The sequence below is a fragment of the Salvelinus namaycush genome, chromosome 5 (genome assembly GCF_016432855.1).
Source record: "Salvelinus namaycush isolate Seneca chromosome 5, SaNama_1.0, whole genome shotgun sequence".
In the NCBI taxonomy this organism is placed as follows: Eukaryota; Metazoa; Chordata; class Actinopteri; order Salmoniformes; family Salmonidae; genus Salvelinus; species Salvelinus namaycush.
The window spans coordinates 68,295,466-68,312,276 of record NC_052311.1 but is presented as its reverse complement, the minus strand read 5'-3'; the positions used below and the strand labels follow the sequence as shown (position 1 = coordinate 68,312,276).

General features: G+C 54.1%; 1 protein-coding gene across 3 annotated transcripts in view; it reads right to left on the bottom strand.

Moving 5' to 3' along the window:
* LOC120048820 (epsin-1-like) overlaps positions 1 to 16,811 on the bottom strand; it is a 32,230-nt gene that overhangs the window by 1,875 nt on the left and 13,544 nt on the right. For 2 of the 3 annotated variants that reach the window (XM_038995069.1, XM_038995067.1), the window contains exons 3-11: positions 10,299 to 10,457; positions 4,522 to 4,650; positions 4,061 to 4,181; positions 3,643 to 3,803; positions 3,295 to 3,366; positions 2,095 to 2,178; positions 1,183 to 1,477; positions 489 to 647; positions 29 to 265 (exon numbers count right to left, since the gene is read on the bottom strand). In XM_038995069.1, coding sequence (XP_038850997.1) covers positions 29 to 265; positions 489 to 647; positions 1,183 to 1,477; positions 2,095 to 2,178; positions 3,295 to 3,366; positions 3,643 to 3,803; positions 4,061 to 4,181; positions 4,522 to 4,650; positions 10,299 to 10,457 — 1,417 coding nt within the window. The remainder of the gene's footprint in view (positions 1 to 28; positions 266 to 488; positions 648 to 1,182; positions 1,478 to 2,094; positions 2,179 to 3,294; positions 3,367 to 3,642; positions 3,804 to 4,060; positions 4,182 to 4,521; positions 4,651 to 10,298; positions 10,458 to 16,811) is intronic. The other variant, XM_038995070.1, reaches the window with a different exon arrangement.

Sequence of the window (16,811 nt, the reverse complement as noted above, 5' to 3'; positions counted from 1 at the left end):
TGTGCTTATGTGTGTGTGTTATCAGTACCTGTGGTCTGGAGGAAGGGGTTATGTGTTGAGGAGGAGGAGATTGATGGAGGAGGAGGTTGTTTAGGTTTGGGTTTAGAAGACACCAGTGAGTCCAGGTCCACCAGCGATGCGTTGGGCCCCAGGAACGACTCGGGGGTCTTACGGACAGGAAGTGAAGAGCACAGAGATGTGAGGTCAAAGGACACCGGAGAACCCGCACTGTCGCCCGTTAACTGACCTCGCAGTTCTGGGTGTCCTACAGACCGAGAGACAGAGAGTGAAGGTGAACATGGAGTACTGTATTTATAGTGACTAACCAGATTAGACACCACGGCATTATACCATTATTACTGAGGGAGGATGGAATGCAAGACAACTGTGTTTGTGGGTGGGTGAATGGGGGGGGGGGGGGGGGGGGGTCAATGAGTATCTCATCCACATGTCCTTGCCATTATGTGTCAGTGTGTGTGTGGATGTACCTGTGCCATTAGTGTGTTTGGCGGAGTCGCTCCAAGGGTCAGAGGTGATGATGGGATCAACCCCGTCCCCAGCCCAGGGGTCTATTGGCCCCCCAAAAGAGGAGGTGGTGGAGAGGGGCACAGAGGGGCCCCAGGGGTCGACACTGGGGGGGGTCACAGCTATGGGGGAGGGAGACAGGCAGGGGTTTGGCTCACAGGGGGTCAATACCATTTCAAGTCAGTCAATTCAAAAGATTAATTGGAATTCCCATTTAAGACTTCAAAAGTGGCCTTTAATTTCAATGAGGATTGTTAATCTCTTGAACTGAACTGAACAGGAATGGAATCCAACCATGCACAACACCATACAATATACAGGGAACAAGGAGCTGGGCTGGATCCCAATAGTCCAATATGGCTTCCTTTCCCCACTTTCTCTCATTTATCTGATATGGAAGAGCTGGCCAGACAGTCTTTTCACTTGAAAGGAGGTAAGAACGGACAGAGATATTTTATTGAAACCACAGATACGCCTGACAGATATGGAGGGTCACATTCCAAATGATCTAAACATGCTGGCCATTTGAAGAGTATTGGAAAATAGACCAAATGTATTGATGTCCAGAGTGTGGAGGTAGGGGTGTGGGACAAGGTGACGGAATGAGGGTAACAGGTGTAGACGAGGCCAGGGGAGTAAAGGTCAGAGGTCACTAACCTGAGGGTCCCCAGGGGTCAACGGAGTTGACTCTTGAGGAGGCTGTCTCTCCCCAGGGGTCTGGCGGGGGGGCTATCGTTGGGGGGGCAGTCCCTCCACTAGCCCATGGGTCTACGCTGGGGGGTGAGGCGGGCGACGAGGCACCCCAAGGGTCTGCAGGGGCCAGGCCCCAAGGGCCAGAGGCAGAGGGTGCTGGGAGGGGGACTGTGGGAGGGGGTGAGGGGCCGGCAGAGCCCCCAGAGGCAGCAGCAGGAGCCCCCCAGGGGTCCACAGCACTCAACTCCATTAACGCACTCTGGGACAGGATAATACACAGGTTATAACAACACACTGATGTTGAACAGACACCAAGAGACAATAAGCTCAATGCTGGAGTAGTCAGTCTCTCATACACACACACACACATGAAAATCCCAGCATACAGTCAGTTAACATACACACTAAACAAATCTTGACACGCAGGCCACACACACACACACACAGTTGCCTTGATAAAAGCAGAGGATGAAAGAAGGGATAGATCAACTAGTACCGGGGCGGGAGAGAGAGAGAGGTGTTTCTTGTTTCTCAACCTGTGGTCTGGGGACCAGCACCGGTCTGTTGATGTTGCTGACCAGTCAGTCAGATAATTGGCAAACTCTTTCAGTTCTTAACTTTAATTCAAAAAGGTTCCTCTAGGAAATATCATAGCTTACAGTTACCTGATAGGGTTCAGAAACCCTTCTGGTGTCGGCCTACACTACCTTAACTTTCAGTTCTCTCCAATCACAGAATGCACAGGTGAGAGACACAACTACAGCAGGTAACACCAGGAGAGAGAAAGAGGAACTGAGTGGTATTGTCTAAAGAGTGTGTGTAGCCCCCATCCATCCCTCCCCTATGGCTGGCGTACACACACGTCACCAAACACACCTCCTCTGGCTTGGCCTTCTCCATCCTGCTCTCCTCGATGGCCATCTGCAGTCTCAGGTCGTCCCCCCTGCGCAGCCTCTCCTCCTGCCAATCACATACAGCTGTGATGTCATCACCTGCGACAAGCGCTCGGGCAGGCCAGGCCATAGGCACAGATCTAGGATCAGCTTACTACCTCCAAATTGTAGCCAAAGCCATTTGGGGAGAAAATGCTAAACTGACATTAGATCAGTGTCTAGGGAGCAACTTAATTTCACTCCCCCAGGAAGCACTATCTGACCGTGATGCAAAGCTCCAGGAGAGATGCTGCCTTCAGTGGCTGCTCTCAGATCAGCTCTCCTCAACCCACTTTAGGGAGTAGGAAAACCTTGAGGAAATCAAAAACTGATTCTAAACCAGCCGCTATGGGCAGTATCCTCTTTCACCTTCTGAAGAAACTGGTCAGGGTCCCAGCCATAGTGGACGTGGACTGTCTGCCAGGGCTCTCTATTCAACCACTACCTGTATCCAGAAATATTCATGGTCAGACAAAACAAGTCCTCTTCTTCTACAAGGAAGTTGACATTCTAGAACGAAGTCGGGGTCCAAGAATGACGTCAGGATCCTAGAATTACATTGAGGTTTTATCTATACTTAAGAACTTTGTGAGACAAAAGAACATAGATTGTTTTTACCCAGTTTGTCTTTATGCTAAAGGTAGTGTTGTTTTGCCTTACCCTGTAAACTTCTGAATACCGGTGTTGATTGAATACTGCCCTCCAATTTGCAGAGTGCGGGCACTGGAAGATGCCTTTAATTGAGTGTGTTTAAGTATGTCATTGTGTGTGTAGTTTGAAGCATGCGTTCAGAATAATTTGCAATGGAAGAAAAAAAGGGAGTAATCACTCATTCAGAAAGGGTTAAATTGAGTCATTCAAATTATGAAGTCTTTGCCATGCATCATTTTACACTGATTAAATCATAGGGGAGTTATTTTAAAAACTACTTCTTTCCTTCTTACCCTCTTATATTATTAACCCATTGACATGTGTATGTTTGGAATTAATGAAACAGATCATTCCTATGAATATCATTCATTTTGATTGGGATTAAGACTCGATGGAGTGACCGCCGGCTGGGTAGACAGATAGGTAGATAGGTAGGTAGATAGGTAGATAGGTAGATGATGATCGGCCGGTCAGGTGACCTTTGCCCCCTGACCTGTTCTTGTACTTCCTTGCTGAGTGTGAGTGCATAGCGGAGCTCTGCGTCCTCCAGAGGGGCCACAGTAGTCTGGGGGTCAGGGGTCAGAGGGTAAAGGTGAGTGAATGGAAACACACATTGTCCTGGGTTAACCTTGCTATGCCCAGATACTTCTGTTATGGACTGTAGTTAAGTGTCACCATATATATGTGTTCTATGTATAGTGGTCGTAGGGTGTACGACGATATATCCTATACAAATCAACCCGTTTATCAAGCCATTGGACCTCAGGTTAACAGTGTGGTTGGCCAGCGGGGGCTCTGCCTACCCTCCACCAGCTGCAGGCTGGCTGGCTGTACTGTATACCTGTTCAGCCTCCTCCTTGCTCATGGCCAGGGCCAGCTGCAGCTGCAGGTCCTCCTCACCGGAGCTCTGTGGCCACGCCTGCTCTGGGTCCGCCCCTCCAGAGTGAGAGCCCTGAGACAGCGCTCCACCCCCCAGACCTGGAGCTGAGGGGGCCGAAGAGGCTGGGGGACAGGATGAGGGGACCGGAGAACAGGGAAAGGAGGGGAAAGAAAATGTTATAGTTTGCATCTTGGCATAGTTAGAGCTGTGCAGGAACAAAAGCCTGCAAACACCACATGCATCTCCCCAGGATCAGGGAGGCTCTGCATCACAGCAGACAACTTAAAACTACATTTCTGTTTATGGTTTGCTTTTCTCCTCAATCTGTTTCAGATCCCCTGGTGGCTGGTGCAGGCTGGGTAACGTAGTTGTCTCTCACCACTGGTGGTCTGTGCCATCTTCTCTTTGGTCTTGAGTGCATGGATCCTCTCCTCTCGTAGTCTCTCCTCATCCTTCAGCAGTGTTACCAGCTGTTTGGCCTTCTCCCGTACATTCACCCCCTGACACACACGCAGGTGAATGCACATGAGTACATACAACTCAGTGCACAACCTTCCTAACTACGCAGCTGTGTCACTGAATTGTTGATAAATGTCAGTTATTTGCCTGGTAACTAAGTGCTACATTCCTGTTTCAGTCCCTCCATTTCCATCAGTGTTTCCCTGTGACCTGCTATATTGTCATTACTAGCCCATAAACATGTTACTGTTGGCTTTTCACTCTGTGTTTGTATAAGAGGTCACAGTGAAAACATTGTAAAGTCCTTGAATGAGAGGCGAGTAGTGATTCAGTACCAGTGTGTGTTTGGGAATGTGTGTACAGTGTGTGTGCGTGTCGTACCTGGTCCTTGCCGTCTCTGTCGATGAACTGGAAGTCCTTGAGAGTCTGGACAGCGTAGATGTTCTCTCTGCACTGCTGAGCCACGCGCTCTGAACCCGTCTTTATGAGGTACTCCATGAGAGTCATAGCCTGGAGAACACACAGTACAGTAGAAACCACAGAGATCCTATTCAATTACTGGAGATGCTATGTCATAAACCCTCAAAGTTCCAGAACGGGACGAGAATGGCAGCCATAGATGTGGTAAAGAGGTCAATCGAACTCGACCAAAACAACGGAATTGCCATGGAAACGAGTACAGGAAAGGGCAGTGAAGGAAGATCCTGAATCTCCTCATTTCCCCACAGCAGAATTAGCCTACATTTAGGCTACTGTTTATGTGCATTTCACACTACGTTGAGGTAAAAATCAGAGTATAATGCTTGTATGGACACTAACCCCAATACAGGTTCATGTCATCATCACCAAGAGACAGTTTGCGCTGTTCTGTGAAGGGAGTAGAACACAGCGTTGTACGAGATCTTCAGTTTCTTGGCAATTTCTCAATTGGAATAGCCTTGTTTTCTCAGAACAAGAATAGACTGATGAGTTTCAGAAGAAAGTTCTTTGTTTCTAGCCATTTTGAGCCTGTAATCGAACCCACAAATGTTGATGCTCCAGATACTCAAATAGTCTAAAGGCCAGTTTTATTGCTTTTTAAATCAGAACAACAGTTTTCAGCTGTACTAACATAATTGCAAAAGGGTTTTCTAATAATCAATTAGCCTATTAAAATTATAAACTTGGATTAGCTAACACAACGTGCCATTGGAACACAGGAGTGATGGTTGCTGATAATGGGCCTATGTACGCCTATGTAGATATTCCATATTTTTTAAATCAGCCGTTTCCAGCTACAACAATCATTTACAACATTAACAATGTCTACACTGTATTTCTGACCAATTTGATGTTATTTTAAATGGACAAAAAAAATAAAAAATCTTTCAAAAACAAGAATTTCTAAGTGACCCCAAACTTTTGAGTGGTAGAATGTATGTGGAAAAAATGAAGAGACCACTGCAAAATGATCAGTGTCACTGGTTTTACTATTTATATATATATGTGTTTGGGTAAAATGAACATTTTAGCTTTATTCTATAAACTACTGACATTTCTCACAAATATAAATACTGTCATTTAGAGCATTTATTTGCAGAAAATGACAACTGGTCAACATAACAAAAGATGCAGTGTTGTCAGACCTCGAACAATGCAAAGAAAACCAGTTTGTATTCATTTTTAAACACCATACTAATGTTTTAACTTAGGAAGAATTCAGAAATCAATATTTGATGGAATAACCCTGATTTTCAATCGCAGCTTTCATGTGTCTTGGCATGCTCTCCACCAGTCTTTCACATTGATGTCGGGTGACGTTATGCCACTCCTGGCGCAAAAATTCAAGCAGCTCAGCTTTGTTTGATGGCTTGTGACCATCCATCTTACTGTTGATCACATTCCAGAGGTTTTCAATGGGGTTCAGGTCTGGGGATTGGGCTGGCCATGACAGAGTCTTGATCTGGTGGTCCTCCATCCACACCTTGATTGACCTGGCTGTGTGGCATGGAGCATTGTCCTGCTGGAAAAAACAATCCTCAGAGTTGGGGAACATTGTCAGAGCAGAAAGAAGCAAGTTTTCTTCCAGGACAACCTTGTACATGGCTTGATTCATGCATCCTTCACAAAGACAAATCTGCCCAATTCCAGCCTTGCTGAAGCACCCCCAGATCATCACCGATCCTCCTCCAAATCTCACAGTGGGTGCGAGACACTGTGGCTTGTAGGCCTCTCCAGGTCTCGCACCCACTGTGAATTTGGTGGAGGATCTGCTAGAGCTGCCCCGGTCAACTCTAAGTGCTGTTATTGTGAAGTGGAAACGTCTAGGAGCAACAAGTGAAGTGGTAGGCCACACAAGCTTACAGAACGGGACCGCCGAGTGCTGAAGCATGTAGTGTGAATAAAAAAAAAGTCTGTCCTCAGTTGCAACACTCACTACAGAGTTCCAAAATGCCTCTGGAAGCATCGTCTGCACAATAACTGTTTGTCGGGAGCTTGATGAAATGGATTTCCAAGGCCAAGCAGCTGCACACAAGCCTAAGATCACCATGCGCAATGCCAAGCGTCGGTTGGAGTGGTGTAAAGCTCGCCGCCATTGGACTCTGGAGCAGTGGAAACGTGTTCTCTAGAGTGATGAATCACGCTTCCCCATCTGGCAGTCCGACAGACGAATCTGGGTTTGGCGGATACCAGGAGAACGCCACCTGCCCCAATGCATAGTGCCAACTGTCAAGTTTGGTGGTGGAGGAGGAATAATGGTCTGGGGCTGTTTTTCATGGTTCGGGCTAGGCCCCTTTGTTCCAGTGAAGGGAAATCTTAACGCTACAGCATACAATGACAGTCTAGACGATTCTGTGTTTCCAACTTCGTGGTAACAGTTTGGGAAGGCCCTGTCCCATTTCACCATGACAATGCCCCCATGCACAAAGCGAGGTCCAGACAGAAATGGTTTGTTGAGATCGGTGTGGAAGAACTTGACTGGCCTGCACAGAGCCTTGACCTCAACCCCATCGAACACCTTTTGGATGAATTGGAACACCGACTGCGAGCCAGGCCTAATTGCCCAACATTAGTGCCCGACCTCACTACTGCTCGTGGCTGAATGGAAGTATGTCCCCGCCGCAATGTTCCAACATCTAGTGGAAAGCCTACCCAGAATAATAGAAGCTGTTATAGCAGCAAAGGGGGACTAACTCAATATGACCGAATACAAACAGTGTAGCTATTCCCTCCGCAAGGCAATCAAACAAGCTAAGCGTCAGTATAGAGACAAAGTAGAGTCGCAATTCAACGGCTCAGACACGAGAGGTATGTGGCAGGGTCTACAGTCAATCATGGACTATAAAAGGAAAACCAGCCCCGTCGCGGACCAGGATGTCTTGCTCCCAGACAAACTAAACAACTTCTTTGCTGGCTTTGAGGACACTACAGTGCCACTGACACGGCCCGCTACCAAAACCTGCGGGCTCTCCTTCACTGCAGCCGACGTGAGTAAAACATTTAAACGTGTTAACCCTCGCAAGGCTGCAGGCCCAGACGGCATTCCCAGCCGCGTCCTCAGAGCATGCGCAGACCAGCTGGTTGGTGTGTTTACGGACATATTCAATCAATCCTTGTCCCCACATGCTTCAAGAGGGCCACCATTGTTCCAGGAAAGCTAAGGTAACTGAGCTAAATGACTACCGCCCCGTAGCACTCACTTCCGTCACCATGAAGTGCTTTGAGAGACTAGTCAAAGACCATATCACCTTCACCCTACCTGACACCCTAGACCCACTCCAATTTACTTACCGCCCCAACAGGTCCACAGACGACGCAATCCCACTGCACACTGCCCTAACCCATCTGGACAAGAGGAATACCTATGTGAGAATGCTGTTCATCGACTACAGCTCAGCATTTAACACCATAGTACCCTCCAAACTCGTCACCTGTGCAACTGGGTCCTGGACTTCCTGACTGGCCACCCCCAGGTGGTGAGAGTAGGTAACAACATCTCCACCCTGCTGATCTTCAACACTGAGGCCCCACAAGGGTGCATTCTCAGCCCTCTCCTGTACTCCCTGTTCACCCATGACTGCGTGGCCATGCACGCTTCCAACTCAATCATCAAGTTTGCAGACGACACTACAGTGGTAGGCTTGATTACCAACAACGACGAGACGGCCTACAGGGAGGAGGTGAGGGCTCTGGGAGTGTGGTGCAAGGAAAATAACCTCTCACTCAATGTCAACAAAACAAAGGAGATGATCGTGGACTTCAGGTAACAGCAGAGGGAGCACCCCCCTATCCACATCGACAGGACAGTAGTGGAGAGGGTAGAAAGTGAAGTTCCTTGGCGTACACATCACAGACAAACTGAAATGGTCCACCCACACAGCGCCTCTTCAACCTCAGGAGGCTGAAGAAATTCAGCTCGTCACCAAAAACACTCAAACTTTTACAGATGCACAATCGAGAGCACCCTGTCGGGCTGTATCACCGCCTGGTTCAGCAACTGCTCCACCCATAACCGTAAGGCTCTCCAGAGGGTAGTGAGGTCTGCACAACGCATCACCGGGGGCAAACTACCTGCCCTCCAGGACACCTACACCACCCGATGTCACAGGAAGGCCAAAAAGATCATCAAGGACAACAACCACCCGAGCCACTGCCTGTTCACCCCGCTATCATCCAGAAGGCGAGGTCAGTACAGGTGCATCAAAGCAGGGACCGAGAGACTGAAAAACAGCTTCTATTTCAAGGCCATCAGACTGTTAAACAGCCATCACTAACATTGAGTGGCTGCTGCCAACATACTGACTCAACTCCAGCCACTTTAATAATGGAAAAATGTATGTAATAAATGATAAATCACTAGCCACTTTAAACAATGCCACTTCATATGTACCACATATGTTTACATACCCTACATTACTCATCTCATATGTATATACTGTACTCTATAACATCCACTGCATCTTGCATATACCATCACTCATTCATATATTTTTTTATGTACATATTCTTATTCATTCCTTTACACTTGTGTGTATATAAGGTAGTTGTTATAGAATTGTTAGGTTAGATTACTCTTTGGATATTACTGCATTGTCGGAACTAGAAGCACAAGCATTTCGCTACACTCGCATTAACATCTGCTAACCATGTATATGTGACAATTTTTTTTATTTGATATTAATGCCCATGATTTTGGAATGAGATGTTCGACAAGCAAGTGTTTCGATACTTTTGGTCATGTAGTGTAGCTATGCTACCAGTTTATATGAACGAGAGTTAGCATTTAGCAGTCAACTTCTTCTAAACCTGAAAAGGAACTACATCTAAATGTTATGCAGTGAAAACAGCCAAATGAGACTTAAGTAACCACATTGTGGGGGTGTTACAATACATCAACCATGACGGATTTGACCAATATCCACTTTGTTGGATCAGATTGGTTGAACGTGTGCCAATCCGGCGTCCTTATTCTATCCCCCACAGTCTGCGTTCCATTGACCTCTTTGACGCATCTATGGCAGTTAATTTGAAACATTTATGGAATCATTAATTCCACTGAAACTGACTGGCTAGCTAACAAGCATAATGTGCACAATATCTTATCACTGGCTGACCTACTCCCTGGCCAAAATGGCAGATCTTTTATACTGTCATATGAAGCCTTAGGTCACAGATAGAACAATGAGACAGATATTTCACCGGATGTATAAATGTGAAGCATCTGTTTGGCGTTTCAACTCACTACCAAATATGGTAGTGAGAGAAAGCCCAGTGACTGGCAGTGGGAGAAGATGGAACGAGATGGATTTTGGCAGACATTCCGCACATTTTCTCATCGATAAAACAATTGATCTTAATACAGTTCTCTTCCCAAAACTAAAATATGTTACTGCATGCTAGAAAATATGCAAATGCATGCTAGAACACGCCAATAGGATCTCGCTAGATCGTGCTTGGCTCTGCCCACCTCCTTGCTTGTTCTGCCCACTGACTCATTTGTTCCCATTTGAAATGACGGCCTGTGGTCTATCTTGGTTTAGTTATACAAATCTTTGGTCATGTCCATTCTAGTATTCTAATTCCTATGTGCACACATACAACAGTGAGCAGACAAACCAGACAGACTACGTCACCCGTTGTTATGCTCAATCTTGAAGAGATCTCTCTCACTCACTCACCTTGTAGACGTGTCTCCAGTTCTTGCCGTGGTCGTTGAGTCGTTTCCACACCATGCTCATGATCTCAGAGAAGGCCACTACGTTGTAGGTCAGGTCTGCAATCTCTGACATCAGAGAGCTGCTGGGGCCCCATGGGTCATTGGACGTCGCTTCCCGCACCTGGAGAAGAGAGACACCAGTGACAGGAGAGAGAGAGAGAGAGAGAGACACCAGTGACAGGAGAGAGAGAGACACCAGTGACAGGAGAGAGAGAGACAGCGAGAGAACGAGAGAAAGAAAGAGACACCAGTGACAGCGAGAGAGCGAGAGAAAGAAAGAGACACCAGTGACAGAGAGAGAGAGAGAGAGAGAGAGAGAGAGAGATACCAGTGACAGAGAGAGAGAGAGATATACCAGGGACAGGGGGGAGCGAGAGATACCAGGGACAGGGGGGAGCGAGAGATACCAGGGACAGGGGGGAGCGAGAGATACCAGGGACAGGGGGGAGCGAGAGATACCAGGGACAGGGGGGAGCGAGAGATACCAGGGACAGGGGGGAGCGAGAGATACCAGGGACAGGGGGGAGCGAGAGATACCAGGGACAGGGGGGAGCGAGAGATACCAGGGACAGGGGGGAGAGAGAGATACCAGGGACAGGGGGGAGAGAGAGATACCAGGGACAGGGGGGGGAGAGAGAGATACCAGGGACAGGGGGGGGAGAGAGAGATACCAGGGACAGGGGGGGGAGAGAGATATACCAGGGACAGGGGGGGGAGAGAGATATACCAGGGACAGGGGGGGGAGAGAGATACCAGGGACAGGGGGGAGCGAGAGATACCAGGGACAGGGGGGAGAGAGAGATACCAGGGACAGGGGGGAGAGAGAGATACCAGGGACAGGGGGGAGCGAGAGATACCAGGGACAGGGGGGAGCGAGAGATACCAGGGACAGGGGGGAGCGAGAGATACCAGGGACAGGGGGGGGGGGGAGAGAGAGATACCAGGGACAGGGGGGGAGAGAGAGATACCAGGGACAGGGGGGGAGAGAGAGATACCAGGGACAGGGGGGGAGAGAGAGATACCAGGGACAGGGGGGGAGAGAGAGATACCAGGGACAGGGGGGGAGAGAGAGATACCAGGGACAGGGGGGGAGAGAGAGATACCAGGGACAGGGGGGGAGAGAGATACCAGGGACAGGGGGGGAGAGAGATACCAGGGACAGGGGGGGAGAGAGAGACCAGGGACAGGGGGGGGGGGGAGAGAGAGACCAGGGACAGGGGGGGGGGGGGGAGAGAGACCAGGGACAGGGGGGGGGGGGGGAGAGAGACCAGGGACAGGGGGGGAGAGAGATACCAGGGACAGGGGGGGAGAGAGATACCAGGGACAGGGGGGGAGAGAGATACCAGGGACAGGGGGGGAGAGAGATACCAGGGACAGGGGGGGAGAGAGATACCAGGGACAGGGGGGGAGAGAGATACCAGGGACAGGGGGGGAGAGAGATACCAGGGACAGGGGGGGAGAGAGATACCAGGGACAGGGGGGGAGAGAGAGACCAGGGACAGGGGGGGAGAGAGAGGACCAGGGACAGGGGGGGAGAGAGAGACCAGGGACAGGGGGGGGGGGGGAGAGACCAGGGACAGGGGGGGGGGGGGGAGAGAGACCAGGGACAGGGGGGGGGGGGGAGAGACCAGGGACAGGGGGGGGGGGGGGAGAGACCAGGGACAGGGGGGGGGGGGGGAGAGACCAGGGACAGGGGGGGGGGGAGAGAGACCAGGGACAGGGGGGGGGGGGAGAGAGACCAGGGACAGGGGGGGGGGGGGGAGAGAGACCAGGGACAGGGACGGGGGGGAGAGAGACCAGGGACAGGGGGGGGAAAGAGACCAGGGACGGGGGGGGGAGAGAGATACCAGGGACAGGGGGGGGGGGGGGAGAGATACCAGGGACAGGGGGGGGGGGGGGGGGAGAGATACCAGGGACAGGGGGGGAGAGAGATACCAGGGACAGGGGGGGAGAGAGATACCAGGGACAGGGGGGGAGAGAGATACCAGGGACAGGGGGGGAGAGAGATACCAGGGACAGGGGGGGAGAGAGATACCAGGGACAGGGGGGGAGAGAGATACCAGGGACAGGGGGGGAGAGAGATACCAGGGACAGGGGGGGAGAGAGATACCAGGGACAGGGGGGAGAGAGAGATACCAGGGACAGGGGGGAGAGAGAGATACCAGGGACAGGGGGGGAGAGAGATACCAGGGACAGGGGGGAGAGAGAGATACCAGGGACAGGGGGGGAGAGAGATACCAGGGACAGGGGGGGAGAGAGATACCAGGGACAGGGGGGGAGAGAGATACCAGGGACAGGGGGGAGAGAGATACCAGGGACAGGGGGGGAGAGAGATACCAGGGACAGGGGGGGGAGAGAGATACCAGGGACAGGGGGGGGGGGGGGAGAGATACCAGGGACAGGGGGGGGGGGGGGGAGAGATACCAGGGACAGGGGGGGGGGGGGGGAGAGATACCAGGGACAGGGGGGGGAGAGAGATACCAGGGACAGGGGGGGAGAGAGATACCAGGGACAGGGGGGGAGAGAGATACCAGGGACAGGGGGGGAGAGAGATACCAGGGACAGGGGGGGAGAGAGATACCAGGGACAGGGGGGGGGGGGAGAGAGATACCAGGGACAGGGGGGGGGGGGGGAGAGAGATACCAGGGACAGGGGGGGGGGGGAGAGAGATACCAGGGACAGGGGGGGGGGAGAGAGATACCAGGGACAGGGGGGGGGGGAGAGAGATACCAGGGACAGGGGGGGGGGGAGAGAGATACCAGGGACAGGGGGGGGGGGAGAGAGATACCAGGGACAGGGGGGGGGGGAGAGAGATACCAGGGACAGGGGGGGGGGAGAGAGATACCAGGGACAGGGGGGGGGGGAGAGAGATACAGGGACAGGGGGGGGGGGAGAGAGATACCAGGGACAGGGGGGGGGGGAGAGAGATACCAGGGACAGGGGGGGGGGGAGAGAGATACCAGGGGGGGGGGGGGGAGAGAGATACCAGGGACAGGGGGGAGAGAGAGATACCAGGGACAGGGGGGGAGAGAGATACCAGGGACAGGGGGGGAGAGAGATACCAGGGACAGGGGGGGAGAGAGATACCAGGGACAGGGGGGGAGAGAGATACCAGGGACAGGGGGGAGAGAGAGATACCAGGGACAGGGGGGGAGAGAGAGATACCAGGGACAGGGGGGGAGAGAGATACCAGGGACAGGGGGGGAGAGAGATACCAGGGACAGGGGGGGAGAGAGATACCAGGGACAGGGGGGGAGAGAGAGATACCAGGGACAGGGGGGGGGGGGAGAGAGATACCAGGGACAGGGGGGGGGGGGGAGAGAGATACCAGGGACAGGGGGGGGGGGGAGAGAGATACCAGGGACAGGGGGGGGGAGAGAGATACCAGGGACAGGGGGGGGGGAGAGAGATACCAGGGACAGGGGGGGGGGGAGAGAGATACCAGGGACAGGGGGGGGGGGAGAGAGATACCAGGGACAGGGGGGGGGGGAGAGAGATACCAGGGACAGGGGGGGGGGGGGAGAGAGATACCAGGGACAGGGGGGGGGGGGAGAGAGATACCAGGGACAGGGGGGGGGGGAGAGAGATACCAGGGACAGGGGGGGGGGGAGAGAGATACCAGGGACAGGGGGGGGGGGGAGAGAGATACCAGGGACAGGGGGGGGGGGAGAGAGATACCAGGGACAGGGGGGGGGGGAGAGAGATACCAGGGGGGGGGGGGGAGAGAGATACCAGGGACAGGGGGGGAGAGAGATACCAGGGACAGGGGGGAGAGAGAGATACCAGGGACAGGGGGGGAGAGAGATACCAGGGACAGGGGGGGAGAGAGATACCAGGGACAGGGGGGAGAGAGATACCAGGGACAGGGGGGAGAGAGAGATACCAGGGACAGGGGGGAGAGAGAGATACAGGGACAGGGGGGGAGAGAGATACCAGGGACAGGGGGGGGAGAGAGATACCAGGGACAGGGGGGGAGAGAGATACCAGGGACAGGGGGGGAGAGAGAGATACCAGGGACAGGGGGGGAGAGAGAGATACCAGGGACAGGGGGGGAGAGAGAGATACCAGGGACAGGGGGGGAGAGAGAGATACCAGGGACAGGGGGGGAGAGAGAGATACCAGGGACAGGGGGGGAGAGAGAGATACCAGGGACAGGGGGGGAGAGAGAGATACCAGGGACAGGGGGGGAGAGAGATACCAGGGACAGGGGGGAGAGAGATACCAGGGACAGGGGGGGAGAGAGATACCAGGGACAGGGGGGGAGAGAGATACCAGGGACAGGGGGGGAGAGAGATACCAGGGACAGGGGGGGAGAGAGATACCAGGGACAGGGGGGGAGAGAGATACCAGGGACAGGGGGGGAGAGAGATACCAGGGACAGGGGGGGAGAGAGATACCAGGGACAGGGGGGGAGAGAGATACCAGGGACAGGGGGGGAGAGAGATACCAGGGACAGGGGGGGAGAGAGATACCAGGGACAGGGGGGGAGAGAGATACCAGGGACAGGGGGGAGAGAGAGATACCAGGGGCAGGGGGGGGGGGAGAGAGATACCAGGGACAGGGGGGGGGGAGAGAGATACCAGGGACAGGGGGGGGGGAGAGAGATACCAGGGACAGGGGGGGGGGAGAGAGATACCAGGGACAGGGGGGGGGGGGGAGAGATACCAGGGACAGGGGGGGGGGGAAGAGAGATACCAGGGACAGGGGGGGGGGGAGAGAGATACCAGGGACAGGGGGGGGGGGGGAGAGATACCAGGGACAGGGGGGGGGGGGAGAGAGATACCAGGGACAGGGGGGGGGGGAGAGAGATACCAGGGACAGGGGGGGGGGGAGAGAGATACCAGGGACAGGGGGGGAGAGAGATACCAGGGACAGGGGGGGGGGGAGAGAGATACCAGGGACAGGGGGGGGGGGGGAGAGAGATACCAGGGACAGGGGGGGGGGGGGGGGAGAGAGATACCAGGGACAGGGGGGGGGGGGGGGGAGAGAGATACCAGGGACAGGGGGGGGGGGGAGAGATACCAGGGACAGGGGGGGGGGGAGAGATACCAGGGACAGGGGGGGGGGGGGAGAGATACCAGGGACAGGGGGGGGGGGGGAGAGATACCAGGGACAGGGGGGGGGGGGAGAGATACCAGGGACAGGGGGGGAGAGAGATACCAGGGACAGGGGGAGAGAGAGATACCAGGGACAGGGGGAGAGAGAGATACCAGGGACAGGGGGGGGGGGAGAGAGAGATACCAGGGACAGGGGGGGGGGGAGAGAGATACCAGGGACAGGGGGGGGGGAGAGAGATACCAGGGACAGGGGGGGGGGGAGAGAGATACCAGGGACAGGGGGGGGGGGAGAGAGATACCAGGGACAGGGGGGGGGGGAGAGAGATACCAGGGACAGGGGGGGGGGGAGAGAGATACCAGGGACAGGGGGGGGGGAGAGAGATACCAGGGACAGGGGGGGGGGAGAGAGATACCAGGGACAGGGGGGGGGGAGAGAGATACCAGGGACAGGGGGGGGAGAGAGATACCAGGGACAGGGGGGGAGAGAGATACCAGGGACAGGGGGGGAGAGAGATACCAGGGACAGGGGGGGAGAGAGATACCAGGGACAGGGGGGGAGAGAGATACCAGGGACAGGGGGGGAGAGAGATACCAGGGACAGGGGGGGAGAGAGATACCAGGGACAGGGGGGGAGAGAGATACCAGGGACAGGGGGGGAGAGAGATACCAGGGACAGGGGGGGAGAGAGATACCAGGGACAGGGGGGGAGAGAGATACCAGGGACAGGGGGGGAGAGAGATACCAGGGACAGGGGGGGAGAGAGATACCAGGGACAGGGGGGGAGAGAGATACCAGGGACAGGGGGGGAGAGAGATACCAGGGACAGGGGGGGAGAGAGAGATACCAGGGACAGGGGGGAGAGAGAGATACCAGGGACAGGGGGGGAGAGAGAGATACCAGGGACAGGGGGGGAGAGAGAGATACCAGGGACAGGGGGGGGAGAGAGAGATACCAGGGACAGGGGGGGAGAGAGATACCAGGGACAGGGGGGTGGGGAGAGAGAGATACCAGGGACAGGGGGGGAGAGAGATACCAGGGACAGGGGGGTGGGGAGAGAGAGATACCAGGGACAGGGGGGGAGAGAGATACCAGGGACAGGGGGGTGGGGAGAGAGAGATACCAGGGACAGGGGGGGAGAGAGATACCAGGGACAGGGGGGGAGAGAGATACCAGGGACAGGGGGGGAGAGAGAGATACCAGGGACAGGGGGGTGGGGAGAGAGAGATACCAGGGACAGGGGGGTGGGGAGAGAGAGATACCAGGGACAGGGGGGTGGGGAGAGAGAGATACCAGGGACAGGGGGGGAGAGAGAGATACCAGGGACAGGGGGGAGAGAGAGATACCAGGGACAGGGGGGGAGAGAGAGATACCAGGGACAGGGGGGGAGAGAGAGATACCAGGGACAGGGGGGGAGAGAG